General features: G+C 35.0%; 1 protein-coding gene across 3 annotated transcripts in view; it reads left to right on the top strand.

Annotated features, from left to right (window-relative positions):
• The window catches only part of GABRB2 (gamma-aminobutyric acid type A receptor subunit beta2), a 159,441-nt gene that overhangs the window by 43,012 nt on the left and 97,385 nt on the right, over positions 1-19,044 (top strand). For all 3 annotated transcript variants that reach the window (XM_068417201.1, XM_068417199.1, XM_068417200.1), the window contains exon 4: positions 10,590-10,810. In XM_068417201.1, coding sequence (XP_068273302.1) covers positions 10,590-10,810 — 221 coding nt within the window. The remainder of the gene's footprint in view (positions 1-10,589; positions 10,811-19,044) is intronic.

The following is a 19,044-nucleotide window of genomic DNA, read 5'->3' as shown; positions in this document are numbered from 1 at the left end:
TGCTTATAGGAACGTATCTGTGGGAGACTTGTACTCTTCAGAGTACATTGCTTCTTTCCAGACATCAGTTTGTCACTAACAGATTAGTGAACCGTTTTAGAGAACTTCTTGGAATCAGCAGCCCGGAGAGACAAAGTGTTGCAGGATCTGTGACAGTGTTTAACAGAAGTGAATTGCTGCTGGTGCTTCGTATGCGAGTGGAGAATGGCATTAAAAATAACTGGCAGATTACAGTTGCATAGAACCGTTTCCATTTGTTGTTCCAAAGTGGATGCATTTGATAAAAGGCAAATGAGGTGTTTGGGTTTTCCACCTAACCTTTATTTTTTTATTTAAAAGAAAAAACCCACAAAGTACCAAGAAAAACAGCATAGAAATCTAGCGTGATTAGTAGTAGTGTGTGAGAAAATGCATACGTAGAGACAGAGGGAGAAGGACTCTTGAGTTTGTTTAGAAGAAAAATAGAGCAAAAATAAAATCGGGGTGTGTCATGCACATACCTGGCTGTTTTTTTCCTATAAATTTCTGTGAAGTATCAGCAGCTCTTGGAGATCATTATAAGCTAATGAAATCAATTAGTCTAGCTTTATTTCAGTTATACAGTACATTATTAAAGGAAATGGTATGTATCCTGTTGGTTTTATAATTTTGAGATGAACTCTCAATCTTAGAGGAAATGTTTTGGTTTTATTAAAAAAAACCTTTTCCTCAAACTCACTTTCTTGCTCTCACTGTCTCTTACGTCAATATTCTCTATGACGTTGTTTAATGAGTGTAAACATTGCTTTGTGAGCTGATCTTAAAATTGGCTTTTATTATTTAAGATATCCTTGATGGTTTAGTTTTAGAAGTGTTACAAATATAAGATAACTGCCTTGACAAAACTGAACAATAACTGAATCTGTAGCTTGCTAAAGGATATTCCAAGTCAGAACAGAATATGTGACAGTGTTCAGTGTCAAGAAGCACTGAAGCAAGCAGTCATTTAATGAATTAATGAGTTATCTGTATTATCTTATCAGACATTTTGTTTAGGTCAAGGCAACATTTTGAAAAGCACTCTAACCTTGTACGCTTTTCAAATGCTAATATAACAGGGTCTTCTTGACTGTTGACTACCTACAATTTAAGTTAAATTTTGAAAAATTATAGGGTTGCCCAGATTGATTAGTAATTTCGCTCTGATGCATCCTAAAATCTGTATGACTGAATACTTTAGTGTGAGCTTCTCAGCTCTCTTTACTTTTTTGTCTTTAAAAGGGAGGTGATGTTTAGTAATAGTATAATGCTGAGACTGCTCAAAATATTGCCTTAGTATTGATTAATATTAATACTTCATCTTTTTTTTAAGAACTGTTATACTTACAGTAAGACTATCTGAGATGATGCCTTTGACCCCCTCAGTCAAAAAGGCATTTTGACATAGGTTAATAAGATTTTATTTATCTCGATCTCGCAGATATTACATCATAAGCGAAGCAAAAATTAATAGTGTTCTCACCTGTGAAAGAATTCATAGGAGAAAAAAAAAGTCTTGAAGGCTAGAAAATATATCTGAAAGACACTTGAAGTGTTTTGTTATTCTGTGATACAGAGGGAATATGACATAGATTTGACAAACAGAGGGTGGCAGTAATACCAGAACAGAACAGCAGAATGAAAAATGACTTGAGTGTATTTAGGAAAATAAAGAATATACATTATATGCTTTCTTTAGTGCGTCTGTTGTGGAAGTTATCTTGCAGAAACCTTCTCCATTGCTAACTGAGGAGACAGCTAGCTTGTTACCTGAAAGGAAATACTAGCAAAACAAACTGCTTACTAAAACAAACTAAATATCGTAAATTCCTTTGCCTATAAAAATGATCCAATAAAATATTCATATGGTATTTTTCTTTTTCAAGAAGTACATCCTCAGGCAGCCCAATTAAATGAGATTGCAGAAGGGACATATTTTTCTTAGAATACTGCATTTCTCAACAGCACTAAGCATACAAAATCTGTCTGAAGCTCAGATAATCAAATTTTTGTCAGCCATTTCTTTTAACTTTTTAATACTAAAATTAAATTTATACTTTTTCATTGAGATAACTTTGTGGCTTGTTTTAGTATTTCTGAAAGGATAATTGTGTCATCACTGATAATGGAGCAACAGGAGTGTTACTATTGCTGTTTTTAATCGTTTTGTAGGCATTCAGAGTGTTCCCATTACTTCATCGCTGAAAACAGCTCAGAGGTTCACTGTTTATCCTAAAACATAAACGTGCTACCAGTTCTGTGCAAGCCTGAAGCAGCAGAAGTGACTGCTTAGTGAGATAAATTGGGAGTTTGCTTGTAGTTTAGTTTGGACTCTAGGGAATTACTGGTATAGTAACATTTGGAAGTTTAGACCTGGTACTGAGAATGCTTTGCTTACAGCTCTTCAGATTTTAATTCTTGAGGTTGAAATATTTTGAATTGCTGGTAATTGTTAGTAGTTCAGAGAAAATGAACACTCTGGTGTGTGAGGTTAAGTGAGGTGATACAAGACTCCTTAAAATATGAGCAGGCTGTATGTTAACGCAAAGAACTGTAGCTGTTCAGGAGGGTTAAACAGGTTCTGTAATGGGCAGCCAAATTCTCCAGCAGTTTCATCTTTCGTCAAACTGTGAAGGAGGTAAATAAACAACCTGTTCTAGCAGTAAAATGCTGAGTGCATCTCAAACTGTTTTATTCTCATTAAGTCTCTGTTTCTATTGGACCAAAGCGTGCAGTTGGGAGTTTAGAGATCGTTATACGTCCTTTTTGATGCGAAAAAGCAGACAGACCTAGCTACCTTAATAACAGGCATATTAATGGGACCTCTGTCATTGAAGTCTCCTTTCCTTGATGGAATGACATCTCCTTGATTGAAGGAAGCAAGGCTATATTTGAAAATAAATAAATAAATAAATTCTGGGATTATTCATTCATTTCAATATTCTCCTTGAAAAATATTGCAAAATACTTATCTTAAAAATACATATTATATGCTTTAAATGAACACCCGTTCATTTTATTATTATTTTTGTAAGTTGTTCAGAAGTTAATTACAATGATACAGAGCAGCATTAACGTGACAGTTCTTTCGGTTTCTAATCTTACAGCTTTGTTTATACATTAGCAACTCAAGAAACTATAAAGCATCAGGAAAAAGAGCACTCATCCAAATATTAGGCCAGTTCAGTTCTGCACCTAAGCACAACCTGAGTTCTCATGTTTCAGCCAGATTTAATCTCAATATCAATTACTATATTCTTATCCTGGAAAAGTATTTTATTTTTTTTTGTTCATTAAAAGTACCAGTAAGATATGCAGGTTTCTGATAGCTGTTTCTGGTTTTTTTTGGTTTTGAATCTTTTCTGCAAAACAATAGCTTAGGCCACCATCTGCTCTCATCATACTTTCCAATTGGATCTCCAGTTCTGCTTAATCACCAGTTTAATTCCACTCTATTTAAGAAGTTATGATTTTTTTTGTTGTTCTTTAGTATTTTCAATACTATTTTTTATTCTTTTCCACTATTATTAATAATAAGCTACAATAAGGGAAGCCTAGTAATAAAAGCAATATAAATGTTATTTCTGTTGTAGGTATTTACCTTTCTGAAGATCTGTAGGATTGTACAATTGTATAGGAAATGATCTGTGAACTCAGAAGTATTCTCCCTTCTCTGGGAAATGGCTTGTGATACATGAGTAAAGAAAAATTTGAAATTGAAATATAAATAAACTCTTGATATTTTTTGTGGCTTAAAATATTTTGTTCTACTTCAAAGACATGACTAAATAATAATAGCACGTAATTTTGTCTGAGGCAGAAAAATACTGTTTCCATCACTTTTCTTTAAAGTGAGTATAGTTTGCATTTGTTCATCTTACTTTGCATTTGCGTTGTTCATCTGAGAATCCTGCAATGCTGTATAAAGAGGACTAGATCCTTTCAAAAGAGAAAAATCTGAAGATATCAAGATACATGACTCTCTTAAGCAAGTAGCAGTTACTTTACAGTTTTCAGTCCAAATTCACTTTAATCAATCTTCCTCTTATTATCCAGAGACAGCAAACCAGAGCGAGCTAAAAGACATGGCATATGCTTTTTGATTGGAATGACATGCAGATGGCTGGCTCAGTAAAAGTGCAGTATCATGGTTCAGTCTGTGTGACTTGTGAGAAATTAAAATCACGTGTCACAGTGTCTTAATAAACTAATTGACGTTACAGGAAACATATCAGCCATAACTGGTTTATTTCATTTCAGTGCATGCAATATAATGGCACTGCATCACAGTACAATATATAAATCACTGTAGAAACAATATAAATATTGGCTACTGTCAGTAGCGCTAAGGAGACACAAATTCATGATCTTGTAGCTGAAATTGTAAGCAGTCTCTTCCTACAGATCAGTAGTAAGGATTTTTATGTCTAGGAGACAAGCTCTGCTGACAGTCATTTGGCTTTCATACACAGGTCTCTTGCTTGATTCAATAATACTGTGTTTTTCTAAGAACTGTTGTAGGAGATAAACAGCCCATCTTTGCTTATTTGTTCAGCTGAGAAATGAGAATTGCTGATGAATAATTCTGGGATGGTTGCTGCAGGATAAATGGTAAGCTTACTTGTTGAGATCTATTCCTTTTTGGAAAGATCATAGACTTTAGATCATACAATTCCCATCAAGAAAAACTACCTGGTAAGTTTTAGGAGACACAATTAGCTAGAAGTGTTTCATGGATTTGAAGCCAGCCTGGGAAGTGGGACTCGATAGATTGAGAGAGTTCAACTTGAACTCCACGTGTAAGGTTCTTGATGTCATCGTCATTTTTTTGAAGTAAAGATTTACAGAATGTGAAAAATACTTTTTTGAAAGGGCAGATGACAGAATTTATTTTAACACTTCTTTGGTATCACCCATTCTTTCAACAGCTCATTCTGCTTTTATGTCAGTCACTTTGTGGTGTCTCCAGTGTTAACAGAGCAGACTTTTTATGTTAATTTTCCTGACATGAGTCTGAGATAGGTAATTATGAATTGAACATGTTGTAGTGGTTGGTTTTAAATGAAATGAGGATTGAAAGGATTGTCGGCCAGCACTCAGGGAAAGATTTTTTTGAATGAAATCCACTGAATCTCCTTTAGTTTGAAGTGCTTTTTTTTGGATTGTTTTATGTACCATTCGAGTAGTGAAACATGTTGTGTTCTTCCCACTGTAGAAACTGTACACATCAGCGATAACTTCATTTGAGTCTGAGGAGGGAGTAGAATTTACTCCTTTCTTCTTAAGTATATAATAGCTTTTAATACATTAAAATACATTTTGCCATGTAGATATATACTTTTAATGATTTACTTAATGATGCTTTTAAATGTTATCCACAGACAGCTTTTTAAATGCACGTGGTAAATAAATGTAGCATTCAGGCAAAATCTTCAGCTACAAGCATTTTCAGAAGGAAATTACTTAGCTTTAAAGATGCTGTGCTGGGAAATGTAGTAAAGTATTTTTTCAAGTTAGGAATAACCAGGAAAGTGATGAGAAGTGGACTTAAGCCAAACCACAAATGAGTTCTCCATTCATTGCCGATGAGTAGAGATAAATAGCTTCTTCAACCCCATGCTGCTATATGGGTTATTTATAATATACAGAATGTTCCTTCTACTTACTTATTTTACTCCTCCGAAGCGTCCTGATTTTACTACTTCCAAAATGTTTCAGTAGATGTGTTATATTCCTGTTAATACAAGTGTTGGTATACGTTTTTAAGCTGCACTGTGAATTAGCCCTGTTTTGTGTAATGTAGAAGAGCGAGCTATATTTTAAATGTTGTTTTTCTCATATTCAACCTTATCCTCGTGCTTTGAAAAAATTTGCATCTGGCACAGTCTTTTGCATTAGTCTCCCATTGTCATCCTGAATGTTCATGAAATTTATTTCCTTTTTTGCCTTGATCCTTTTTCCAATATAAAAAAGAGGACCAGCAATATACATTTCACAGTTATTGGCCCATGGGTGTGTTGAGCTAAGGCCTGTATTCTAATCATTTTAAGCTAATAATGGGCCCAAACTGTCCTTTCTTTGTTGGCTTAAGAAAACTTTTATTTGAGAGTATTAATGAAATGAGAGAACGTAAATAAGAGTGCCAGTGTTCAGATTCGATGCTTTCCTGCACAGTATATTCCCTTGGATCTTTGAAGTTGATGGTCATTAACTGACAGCTTGGTTCTCTGTAACAATTCTGCTTATCTAAATTTAGGTTTAAATCTCCCAGTGTTTATATATTTCCAGCAGCTAAAAGTTTTTCCAGACAACCACCACACAAAGATAACATTCAGGATAAAAGTTACTCATAAGTATGCTAATACTAATAAAACTGTTACTTTTTTATTCATATGAGCAAATTTGCATTAAAATTAAGTTTGTCTCATATTTGCTGCTCTTCTATTCATTGTGTGAAATAAAGAAGAAGAAAATTGGATTTCTGCATCTGGACAGAATAAAAAAAGTTTATTAAATTTAAATGTATGTGAACAATGGAATAATGACGACAGCTATACAAATTATAATATTTGTGTAATTTCAGAAAATACAGTATTTGCCTATTTATATTCTAGGTTTTGCTTGTAATTTTGTTTATACTAATAAAACTTTGTACAGCATTGCAAGCTTCACATGCTCAGGGTAACTGATGAACCTATTTATATTTGTACAATGTGTCTCTGTATGCCTGTGTTGTAAATAGTCTGTACCTTTGCAGTTTATGTCTGTGTAATGGTATGCACAGACATAGTCATCATGAGGCTTGGTTTCATATGTCTTTCAACTCATTGTAGTTACTGCCTCATGCTAGGCTTTTTAAATGAATTCGCTCCTGCTTCAGCTTCATACTCATGCTAAGCTTCTAACAATCCCACCCTGTGAATTTAATAGGATGTCAAGGCCTTAACAAATTAAAATCATCCTTTACTAGCCACTTCTATTCCTCTACTTCTTTTATGTGCCTGTCTTCCTAAAACGACAAGATATTTGCATGTTTGTTTTGATGTTTATCCTAAGAATAGAGGGGAATTCCCATATTTAATGTGAGATTAACAGACTTTTTGTTGTAGTATTTCTGCTAGATGTGCACGTTCTTAGTCTCAAAGTATAAAGTGTCTTAGGATACTTCAGGGACATTTTGTACCTGCACATCATCTTTTTGAATTGTTTCATTTGGGATTTGAAAACAGATGCCTCCCTCCTTTCTAAAGAATGAACTGTAGCTTGTGACAGCTTTTCCTTTTTTTTTTTTTCTAACCACTTGTACTTTGAAATATGTAGTTTGGAACACATTTAATTTTAATAATAATTAAAAAAAACACCTAAATTTGAAAGAGTGTGAGAGTTTTATAAAAAAATATTTAAGGTATCCTGTTTTTGACCATCAGAAACTCCAGTCACATCTGAAAACTAGAGCCAACAGAGGAGAAATAATTTTTAGTTGGAACACCAGTCCTGTTTCTGGAACACAGTGTGTTTGATTCTGAACTCCAGCCTGGTGACTTGGCTTTTGTTTCAGCTATACTGTGCTCCAAATTTACAGTTTTATGTAATTCATTTTTATGCACTGAACCATGCATGTTTAGTTTTCTTCCTCCTCTTCTTTTCCCCTTTCACTGAGGTGTAAAGAGGGAAGCATGTTCTATATATATGCTATATATTAATGCATGTAGATTATTCCTTAGACTAGGAATAAAATGCACCATTCCAAGGATAATAGGGGAGAAATTGCTACAGCTCATCTATTTTATCTTCTGATATATTAGTATAATGAAGACTGATATATTTTCTTTCTGGCAATATATTACTGAACATTTTCTGGTATTTGGTTATGAATCAAATACTGCGGAACAGTGATGAAGCACAACAGTAAAATTCTTCAGATGTAGGTGGAACATTCTTGAAAGCAGAGTCTCATCCTGATCCTGGGGAGGTGGAAGGGGAAGAGATTTCAGATCATTAAAACTGATCAGATTAGAATAGTTACCAGGTAAATATATTTGGTGGTAAAATAATTGGAAAAACTTATATGGTGTTTACCTAATAGTAGCCATGCTGTTTTGTTAATGTTTGTGACACGCTACCAAAGCTGAGCAGTGTTCTGTATAGGAGCTGGGTGTACGTGCTTCCATTAGCAACTGCAGAGTAGGGCTGAAGGCATAGCAAGTGATGATAATTAACCTTTAACCATCACAAATAGGAAGAAGACTGAAGGGACAGCATTGCTATTCTGGTTTTGTGTTGATAAGGAAGAAATGTTGTAACTATTCTCAACAGGAACATGTGTTTCTCCCTGCTTCAGTGAAAACTGAAGAGGCATTTTGAAGGTCATCTATGTGAGCCTTTCTGGGGAAAGATGCATAAAAAATAAGGGTGTTTCCACCACGGAAATACACATCTCAGTAGAAAACCAGTTCATATTGATTCACCTGCATGCATACTGTTCTGTAGAAGAGGAAGGGTCAATTAGTTTCTAGGTGCTCTGTCATTGACTAGAGAACTCTTCTGGAACAGCCGTCGTTGTCACAGGCCCACCCTAATGCATGTATTTAAGGGTGGACCGTGTACATTTTAAAGTGAATGATTATAGCAACCTAATTTATGTGTAAACAGTTTCGTTAATAGAGAAAGGAAAAACAGCTTTCTGGTTACTCAGACACAGGTAATAAAAGTTATCTGATTTTGATTTTCTTCAATTTGCCATTGCCACTGGCCTGAATTCATGTCACTTAACTGGAGGCGCTCCACTGATGTGCATAGGTTAGGACTGATTGCCCTAGATGTTCTGAAATCAGTGGAGAGAGATGTGTCTCCAGGGCTTGAAGTTAAGCAGAATGAATCCCACCTCTCTGCATAGCAGTGGAAGAAATTTAGTGTGTCTGTCTTCCCATTCACCAAGGAAGGTAACTTTTCCATGTATCTTTTGTGAGATTTGGTGTTTATCAAGTCCTAGGCTGTCCTGTAAAAAGATAATTTCTAGAAATGTAAAACTTTTCTTTTTAAGTCCATTTCAGTGATTTCTTACAGGGGTATTTTTGTAGATTTTTTTTTTTAAGTTTAGTCTGTGAAACTGCAAAATAAGATTTTAATTTTGTTTTTTGTGAGTAGTTCTGTGTCATATTTTTTAAAAACGAAAATGCTTGTAAAATACAGTTGTGACAGCTGCTTTTAAAGTATTTCAGCAGGAAGATTAATGTTTCTTTACCAACTGTAATAGAAATATAATTTTAATAGAGGTCTCTACTTTAAAATATAAAGTAGCTAATGAGAACTAATATTGCAGTTTATTAAAATGTTCATATCTTGCATGCTTTTCTCTGTTATGCAGTGCTAGAAATTAGTTTGTGAGAGGCAGTCACCATAGCAAATGATTTGTTTTAAGTTAGGTGGGATTTCTTGATTTCAAGTGCCTCAGACTGATGCATAGATACAGACTTTCAGACTCTGACTGAATCCTGGGGTTGCTGATAATCGCAGCAGCTTCTGTTGACTTTCTGTTGAAAGCAATCTTTGTAAACTAACAGTTCTCACTGTTTAATGAAGTCCATGTTAATTAGGAATTCTAAATCAAAATAGTCTGAGGCCTGATTTTGACTTCTGTAGAACAAGCAAAACAAAATACTGATTTTAGAACATTGCTCCTTTTGGTATTGCTTCAGTATTGTTTTACAGCCCTTGACCCAGCGATCTGTGATCAGATATACAGCTCCTTTGTGTATTATTTATTGAGTTTTTTTAGTATAGGCTAATATATAATGACTGTTCTGCCTCTGTATAACAGGTCTTACAAAAATATATTTTTTGTAATTATATTGTTCTCTGAAACAGCAAAGGATCCAAACATCTCCAAAGTACTGTACATTAGTGGCCTGCATCACGACAAAGCAAGTCTCATAATACTGCAAATATTTACCCAGATGCTCAATTATGTTCTCTGAATTGTTCCATTGAAGTAACCACAGTTACTTCATCTGTAAAATTAAATAGAAGACTAAGACTCTGCAGCATAGAAACCTCAGAGACTTCCCATTGATTTCAGTGCCCAGGGGAAAGTTAATAGACTTTGAAGAGATTTTAATTTAGAGAAGTGTTTTGAGTGGTAGCTGCAACTTCAGAGATACAAGGCCTGATCCAGAGCTCTATTGAATACAGTGGAAACCATGAGATGAAATTCAGATCTGTGAATGTTCCTGTTTCCTAGAACTCCCAGGCTTGTAAAGCGCTACAGAAATTGCAGACCATTAAGCGTCTACAAATATTTTTCCATTTTGTTTTTAAACACTGAAATGAGAACTGCCAAGTTGTTCATAAAATGTAAACACCCCATCCTTTCTGTATTGTTGTTTCTGTTAAGTATACACAAGATGTTCAGTACCGTACAAATAAATAAATCTACTTATAGACATTCTGAACAGAAATGTTTGCCTTTAAGAACAGTCGCAATGAATAAACGTCTATTTGCATTATTTTTTTTTGCATATGTATGCTCTATGTTTCAATGCAAACTTTTTTTTTGTTTTTTATAATCACAGGACTATACCTTGACAATGTACTTTCAGCAAGCGTGGAGGGATAAGAGGCTGTCGTATAATGTAATCCCTCTAAACCTTACTCTGGACAACAGAGTAGCTGATCAGCTGTGGGTTCCCGATACCTATTTTCTGAATGACAAGAAGTCATTTGTACATGGTGTCACTGTGAAGAACAGAATGATCCGTTTGCATCCCGATGGGACAGTCCTTTATGGACTCAGGTCAGTATGAATCATTTCTAACTCTTTTATTTTTAGTCTTCTAATCACGGCTTCAAATTAAAACTCATTCTTTGCCTTTTTTAATGCTATTCTTTGTATTGCTGTATTCTATATAACTGATGATATTCCAGAAATAATTTTAACTTAAGTATTCTAAGAATAGATAAAGATTTTTTTGAATTTTTTGGAGATAAACTACCATTTTTAGTACAGTTCAGTCCCATTAAGAACAGATAAGACTGTAAATATTACTTTAATTACTCATTCTGGATTAAAAGCCAGTTTTAGAACTTCTTCCTCAAAGGAGTTGAAATAAGAAACACAAAATAAGGATTAGAGGAAAAAAAGGGAAGATGTATGAGACAGCTGAATTGATAGTTTAACTAATGATATCTTTTATAAGTATTTTTGATCGAATATTAGATCAGTTTGTATGCTACGCAGGTGAATCAGTTTTCTGATTTTCACCAAGATGAGGTACAAGTCGAAATTTTTTTCAGCCTGATGTTGTTATTGTATATGCCTGTATGGAGAATAGTTACTGGAGAAATCAACAGAAGAACTTCACTCTTGAGCAGTTCTGAAACTGAGGGAAAAATGTCTGTTTAGCAGTGTTTATAGAAAAAATAATTACTGAGAAAGTGATTTAAATATACTCCTGCAAAAGATGACTGACTTAATATGATGTGAGTAGGTAACAAAATAGAAAGCAAGCATTGACTGGGTTAAAAAAAAAGAAAATGCTGCAGAATTTAAATGTAGAATGTCTCATGTTTTCATATGGAGAATAATATACAAAAATAATTTTGGGAAAGCAAATTCTTAAAACTTTTATTAATGTATTTCTTTCATTTTCAGTGGGATTTTTCTGTTGTCTGCCTATAACTGTCATGTCAAGAAGCATGCACTTTTAACTTGGTTATTTTTACCCAGCTGTAAAGGAAAGCGGCAGAGTCTTACGTATTTAGTTCTGTCTCTTGGACAAACATGGGCCATGAAGTTTGTATATAATTAACATCATCTGTTGCAAGTCACGAATCTGGATGTCTTTAGCTTTGTTATTGTGCTTTAATGTCCAGGTGTTTCTGGAAATTGCTACCATGAACTACTTAGATTAATGAGACAGCTGAGCAAATATAACTAATGTCGATATGTATTAATATGTTTTGCTTTAGAGGTTTTTGTTTAGAACGTGGCCCCCTAAAGCAGAACTCAAACAGCTAAAACTAAGTCCTAAGCTGTCCTAGGACTTCAGGCTTAACACTTGTGGCATTTAACTTCAATTTTTTCACCCAAACCTGAAAATTTCCAGGATGGTGAAGTTTAGCCAGTCACTTGTGCCAGGAAGTTCCTTTTTCAGGACGGGCAGCTTCTAGCTCTTAGGTAGAAACCATTCTCCTTGAGACTGAGAGAGACTAGATCAGTGCTCTCACCACTATGCTGGAGTCAGGCTTCAAATGCCTCCTGTCTGGATGATCCTTGGACTCTTGCAGTCTGTGCCAGATGGTGATTCACCTCCAGAACAAGGGGGTGAAAAGTGTGAAAATGTTCACTTAGCAGGTACTTCATGCTTTTGAGGCACTCTCCTAATGTGCAAGGCGCTGATTTCATCCTTCATTGTAGAACCTAGAACATCTTCCACTTGGTGGGAAGGCTTTTCCAGGTTCCTTAGCTTCCTCTGTGTTTAAGGAATAGCACTGCCTTTTATGGCTAACAGATTATTTTTCTACTTAAAAAGTAAAGGAAGAAAAATAAATGGCTGTGGTAGCTACTACAAGAAATAAAATTAAGTAGCTACATCTGGTACATAGCAAAAGTATGCCTTCTTGAAGTATGATCACGGTGGGAAAGCATGTAAGTGAATTTAAGAGCAGCAGCATGGCAATTTTTATGAAACATGAGACCAGATGGACAATTTTGTTAAAACTTGCAAAAATAATATCCTTTTTTTTTTTTTTAACAGAAACTGAAACAGTGTATTTCATTGTTAGATTTGTAACACAGACCAGATATTCTCTTATGAACTGTAGAGAAACATTTTGCCATATATAACTAAATGGAATTAATTTTGATTTACAGATTCTGCTCTTTTGTGCTGGTTATTATATTTCCCAGTTTGTATTATGTCCAATTGTGTATTCCGTGTGTGAGAGCAGTTCAGGCTTTGGCACTATGGCTGGGAGCAATTCTGGAGTTTTTGTAGTTGTTCAGTGAAACAACAGATACTTGGTTCCTTAAAATGGTGAAACTTTTTATTTACAATAAAGTGAAATATGAAACAAATACCTAACACAGATTTGCATTAATGGAGTGAGAGCAATAACAGCATAACAAAGGTTTTGGTATAGTTTTCAATTTAAGACTCTGAAATCATCATGTTTATTATTACTTTTCAGAATAAATTACGTTTTCAGTAATTCTGACTTTTCATTGATACTTGTGACAAGTAATTTTCATTCTGACTGCTTCACAATCCATAATAATTTCTATTTTGAAAATGTTGGTAAGCAGTAAGTAGAGCTCACAAAAAATTGTTCTATAGAAGAATTAAGTAAAAGAAAGATTTTCTTTAGAATCTTTAAAACCATTCATGACAAATACTTTTCTTAAGTTTTTGGGCTTTTTGTTTGTTTGTTTCACAAAAGAAACAAGGTGTTGATGGCTTTAAAAAAATTGGCAACTAAAAGCTTAGGTTTACTTTTTTTCTTTATAACAATTCTGATTGTCACAATTTTTAAGACTCTGTATGTTTTTAATATACTTACATAAGATGACTTTTTTTCTGAAAATGCTTTGCATAAAATGTTCTGGACCACTACAAGAATGAACTTACTAGTCTTTTTTTTTAGCTGATTTGGTGTTGGTGCTGCTGCTTTGTCTTGGGTGAAACCATTCCTTCTGTTCATTGAGCACATATAACAAATCAGTTTTAATATCTTTGATGATGTGATAAGTGAAATCTTGTATTTTTTTTACCTAAAGCTGTTTAGTGTAATTAGATGAAACATTATTAATGCTTTGATCCTTTATTTCCCAGAGTTATTTTTTTCAATACTTGCAATCACAAAATGGTATCCAAAATGGTTTTAGAATAACTCTGTATGTTGTTTCTGTTGTAGAACTTGTGCACAGCCCAAAATAACGGTGTTTAGAAGAATTTTTTTGTAGGTCAAGAACTTCAGATCAGGAAATAATTTTCTAGTATTTCAGTATACTTAGCCGTCTCATATTTGTGATTATGAATTCTTAAATCCCTTTTAAGACTCTGCTTGGTACATTTCAAGTGTTCTCTTTGTCCTGTAAGCTGGTACAAGATGAATGATGGACGTGAATTCTGCCTTCGTTCTCTCGTTATGCTGAAATGAATTGTACACAGTAGCAAGATGACTGTCACCCTGTACTCCCCCTACCCGTCAGAAAAGATTAGGGGCTGCAATTGTCATGGGTCCTACTGCAACTGTGTGCTTGAACAGCAAAGAGGGGAAGGACACCTCTTGTTTCTTGGAGAGGCAGCATAAAGACTCTGCAACACAAACAGAAACCTAATAGAGGAGGACAGGGCAAGAAAAGGTCCAGGTTCTGACCATGGGATATTCATAAAGTCCTTTTTGTTTTCATGTGCAAGAGTGACTCAATAGCCTCTAGTTCTGGGAGGAGTGTCAGATTAAAGTTATCAGCTATTACTAGAAATAAAACAATTATTATCCTCACTTGCACAGAAATGGGGACCTCGCAATGCCAGTTTAATAAAAATCTTTCTTTTTGTCATTGTACCTTACTGACACCTGTGGGGGATGGTCCTTGAGGTTATTTGCTGCATTTAGAAAGATGCACTTCAGAGTGGATACAGTAGATAGGTTACCATACAGTTCTGCCCCTCTTATATAAATTCACACACATACTCTGTTCTGACTATTGGAGGAAACATAACCATGTTTGATTCTTCAACTGAAAAAAAAAGAAAATTATGGTTAAGCATTTTTCTCTAGGTTTTGTGATGTATTCAGGTTAAAAAGAAAAAGAAAACATTTAAAGACACAATAGGTAATGGGTTTGGATGAAGAGTTTTTCTTTGGTCTCAGTTATTTGGATAATTAAGTTTGTTTTAGGGAAAACTAGACTGTATCTGTGTACATGTATGTTTGTGATATATCTATATCAAAATATTACACCGTTTGGGTAAGAATGTGTTGCAAAGGCCATATTATTATGATTTTGAAAAGAAGTATGTCTGTTTCTAGCTTCCCCCCCTCCCCCAGTTTGTAAGATTTCTATCTGCCTGTCCTTCTTGGGATGTAACCTGTTGCAGTCCTCCTTGGAAGAGGGGATTGTCAAGGGCAAGAGACAAACCTTAATGTTGATGGTGTTGGAGCGAGTCCAGAGGAGGGCGACCAAGCTGGTGAAGGGTCTGGAGGGTCTGACCTATGAGGAACAGCTGAGGGAGCTGGGGTTGTTTAGCCTGGAGAAGAGGAGGCTCAGAGGTGACCTTATTGCAGTCTACAACTACCTGAAGGGAGGTTGTAGTGGAGTGGGAGTTGGCCTCTTCTCCCAGGCAACTAGCGGTAGGACAAGAGGACATAGCGTCAAGCTTCGCCAGGGGAGGTTCAGGTTGGACATTAGGAAGCATTTCTTCTCAGAAAGGGTCATTAGACATTGGAATGGGCTGCCCAGGGAGGTGGTGGAGTCACCATCTCTGGATGTGTTTAAGAAAAGACTGGACATGGCACTTAGTGCCATGGTCTAGTTGACATGGTGGTGTCAGGGCAACGGTTGGACTCGATGATCCCAGAGGTCTCTTCCAACCTGATTGATTCTGTGATTCTGTGAATATCAATATAGGTCTGTCATAGTTGGATAATTACCCTCAAAACCCCCTTCTTATATGTCCTAATTATTAATGATCCATGGACAAATTTTTGTGATGAAATGTAGAAGATTCTTCTTCCTCATCCTTAGACTCAGCTGAGTAGGTCTCAGAAAGGTTTCTGGCTAAAATGTCTTTCAAACACTGGGGTGGATGGGGCAAATACACATGCTGGCAACACAACAGAATTATGTGATTGGGCGTATTCTGCTTCTGCCTTCACTGGACCATGTAGCAATCAATTATATGATTCTAATGCTAAGGTTTAAGTTTTATAGCTTTAAATAGCTTTAACTATCTATTTCATCTAAAATTAATTCAAAGTTAATGTGATTTAAAGTGTCTCACAGCAGTGATATATTTAATGCCTGCTTAGTATTAATTTCCATATATCTTAAGAATGGCTGCTTGTATTAATTTCCACATATCATTTAAAAAAACCCTGTACACTGTTATTGTTCTGAAAATCACTATTATTGCTGCATTAACTTAAGCTTATAGTTGCAGTGGCATGTTCTTACTTTGAGACGTGTTCTACTACACTGAGATTCCTTTAAATATCAGTCTTAAATTTTTACTTTTGCCTCCCCATGCATCTATATATAAATACGTGTATGAATGTACACACACACACATATATGCATATGTTTCTGTGAATTAGATTTCATTTACCTTGATTGCTGTAACCAAATTCCTTGAACTGCAAGTGATCTTATTACCAAAATGGTAATGTATAAATGTAACCATCCCATTCTTTTATGCCCCTATAGTTTAATTTCTATGTTGGATATAGCAAGCAGTGATCCCTTAACATTGTTCTTTTTGTTTTTCCTAACAGAACTCATACATGGTATGCATGTCAGATCTGATTAGATTTAACATTGTGAAGGTAAATTTCAGGAAGGACTAGGAGGCAGTTGTGTAAGCACCTGGCTTATGCTGTCACTGAAAGGAGGGGGAGAGAGAGAGAAATGGCTAAAATGCATGTAGACATCTATGTGGTAGTTATGATGTCCTCATAGCCTGCCCTATTCACTGCTACAGGGCCTTAGTTAAGGGCATAACTGAATTGTAATGAAACTGTTACAAAGAACGTAACATGCTGGTTACTTTTAGGTTTAGAAGGATTTTTATTTCTGAGGGATAGCTGCCAGCTATTTATATTTTGAGAAAATGCTTTTTTTGCATTCTAGTTGTAGTACAGTATTTACAAATGTGACTGAACTTTCTTTTTTTTTTTTCAATTTAAAAAAATGTTTTATTTCATATTATTTTCATATTCCATCTGGCAAGAAAATTGTTCTTTGTTGCCGAGACCAGGACGTTCGATAGATGATATACTTAAAGCACTAAAATGGTAGAAAATTGCAACATATAGTCTCAAATGAAAAGTCATTGCAGGAAAAGTTACTATCTGTTGGTAGTTACGATGACTAATAATAGGATATTAGTGATCTGACAACGTGTATAGAAAAGTAAACTTAGAGGACCAAGATTCAAATCTAGGATAACAGTCAGTTTACAGTAGATTGAGCAAAGCTTGAATAAGATATGCAGCCAGAACTCAGGAAAAGATATGGCTTTAACTAAATTTCTGTATGTTAAAATATCTGATTTATATAATACACATAGCAGAAATAGTTGCTATGGTAGATAAGATTTGTTGTTTCTTAAATTTATTTTTATATATATAAAATTTTCTCCTGAGTTTTGACATCAAATCTGTTCTAAAATGCAGAAAATTCAGCTGACTTTTGGTTTATTCTTTGTAATTCAAAGGGAAAATCACTTCTCTTGATTTTTGTGGCCTATGGAAGCACTGAAAGTTTTCTGAGGGTTTTTCCAGGGTTGGAATGCAACATTTGAGAAGGGTGAGGAGCAAGACCCTTCTGTTTGCCAATTTGGAATTACTAGTTTTCATGTAACTTCCTTAGGGTGTCTTTCTGGAACTCGCCTCTTTGCTGGAAGAGAGTATTTGGGCGTTGTGTGTCAGAATAAGGATGAAAAGTTTAGAATACTAGGATTAAATATAGTTGAAGAAGTGGCTGAAGACAAAGATATTTCATGTGGTTTTGCACCGTTAACAGGCTGTTTTTAGAGATATTTAGTCTTACGTACACTTTTCCTAACAGTCCTCACAAGTGAACTCTTTGACAGTGTGTTTAGTCATTGAGGACCGATAAGCATGTGACAAAGAGTATTGTATACTTTTGTATCTCTTCAATAAGCCAGTTTTATGCTTTTTGTAATTGAAGCTTGTGGGTGTTTTTTGCTGAAAAATAAAATACACACAGAACTTCTGATAGGGGCACCATCCTGTGAGGTGATGACATCTCCATCCTTTTTAGCCAAAAGAAAAACAAAAGGAACAGAGTAGTTTTGTTAGAAATGAAAGACTTGTCCCATTTGAAAATCCAACAGTTTTACTTGCCAAGATTTATTCAAGACATTGCCAACTATAAATATCCAACCCAACCAGCAATAATTCCTAGCTGTTTGACAGTTATAACCTAGTAATCTCCCGTAAATGAGAGAATTATGTGTATGACAATCTTGCTTTGCTCTCTCTTTATTTCTTGCTACCAGCACTGAGTCACATGAATTCAAAACAGTCTTGGGTGCTTGCATGTTGTGTTGTCTCAGCTGTGCCTTCTGCTGTCTGCTCACTCAGTTTCAGCTGCTTGGATATTTGCACCGTTGCAAGTAAAATAGATTCTTCCGCACTTCGCCCTATTAAAATAGCCTTGGGCATTTTTATTGTGTCAATTAGACTTGTTCAGCAATTTAACTTCTTATATATATCTTGTTATCTACAAAATCTGATTAACAGTTTAAAAAACAATTGCTTTTCTCTAAATGCCTTTAGTTCTCAGAACATATTGTTTGAGAGGTGAATTGTTCACACCAGACATCCTTCGGTAAATAATCTGATATTTGTTTTGCTACTTATTGCTACTTTTATTGTTTTATTTTTTCTTTTTTTCTTTCCTGATAGAGCTTTTTTTTTTTGTTAAAATCATAAGCATAACTTGGAGGTAAATTTCCATTTACCATTTTTCAGTTTCAGGACCATACAATCATTTGTGCTAGCTGGAATTAAAATTACCTCTTTGGATTGCGCATAAGATTTCAAGTATCCTTGTGAGTCCCAAACGTCCTCTGAAAGAAAGAGAGATCTGTCCTGCCTTTTAGCTACAAAAGTATATTTCCAGATGGCGGACAGAAGTTGTGTAAAGACTTTTTAATGCCCTTTCACGCTAAGCAAAAATTTTCTGAAAAATAGAGCATTTTATCTTTCTGAATTTTGGGATTTCAGAAAGGATAAAAAGGACCTGAGCTGCTTTTCTGGGGAGGAGGGGGGGGAGATGTT

The sequence above is a fragment of the Nyctibius grandis genome, chromosome 22 (genome assembly GCF_013368605.1).
Source record: "Nyctibius grandis isolate bNycGra1 chromosome 22, bNycGra1.pri, whole genome shotgun sequence".
NCBI lineage: Eukaryota > Metazoa > Chordata > Aves > Nyctibiiformes > Nyctibiidae > Nyctibius > Nyctibius grandis.
The sequence above is the reverse complement of the archived record's forward strand: the minus strand, read 5'-3'. Positions and strand labels throughout refer to the sequence as shown.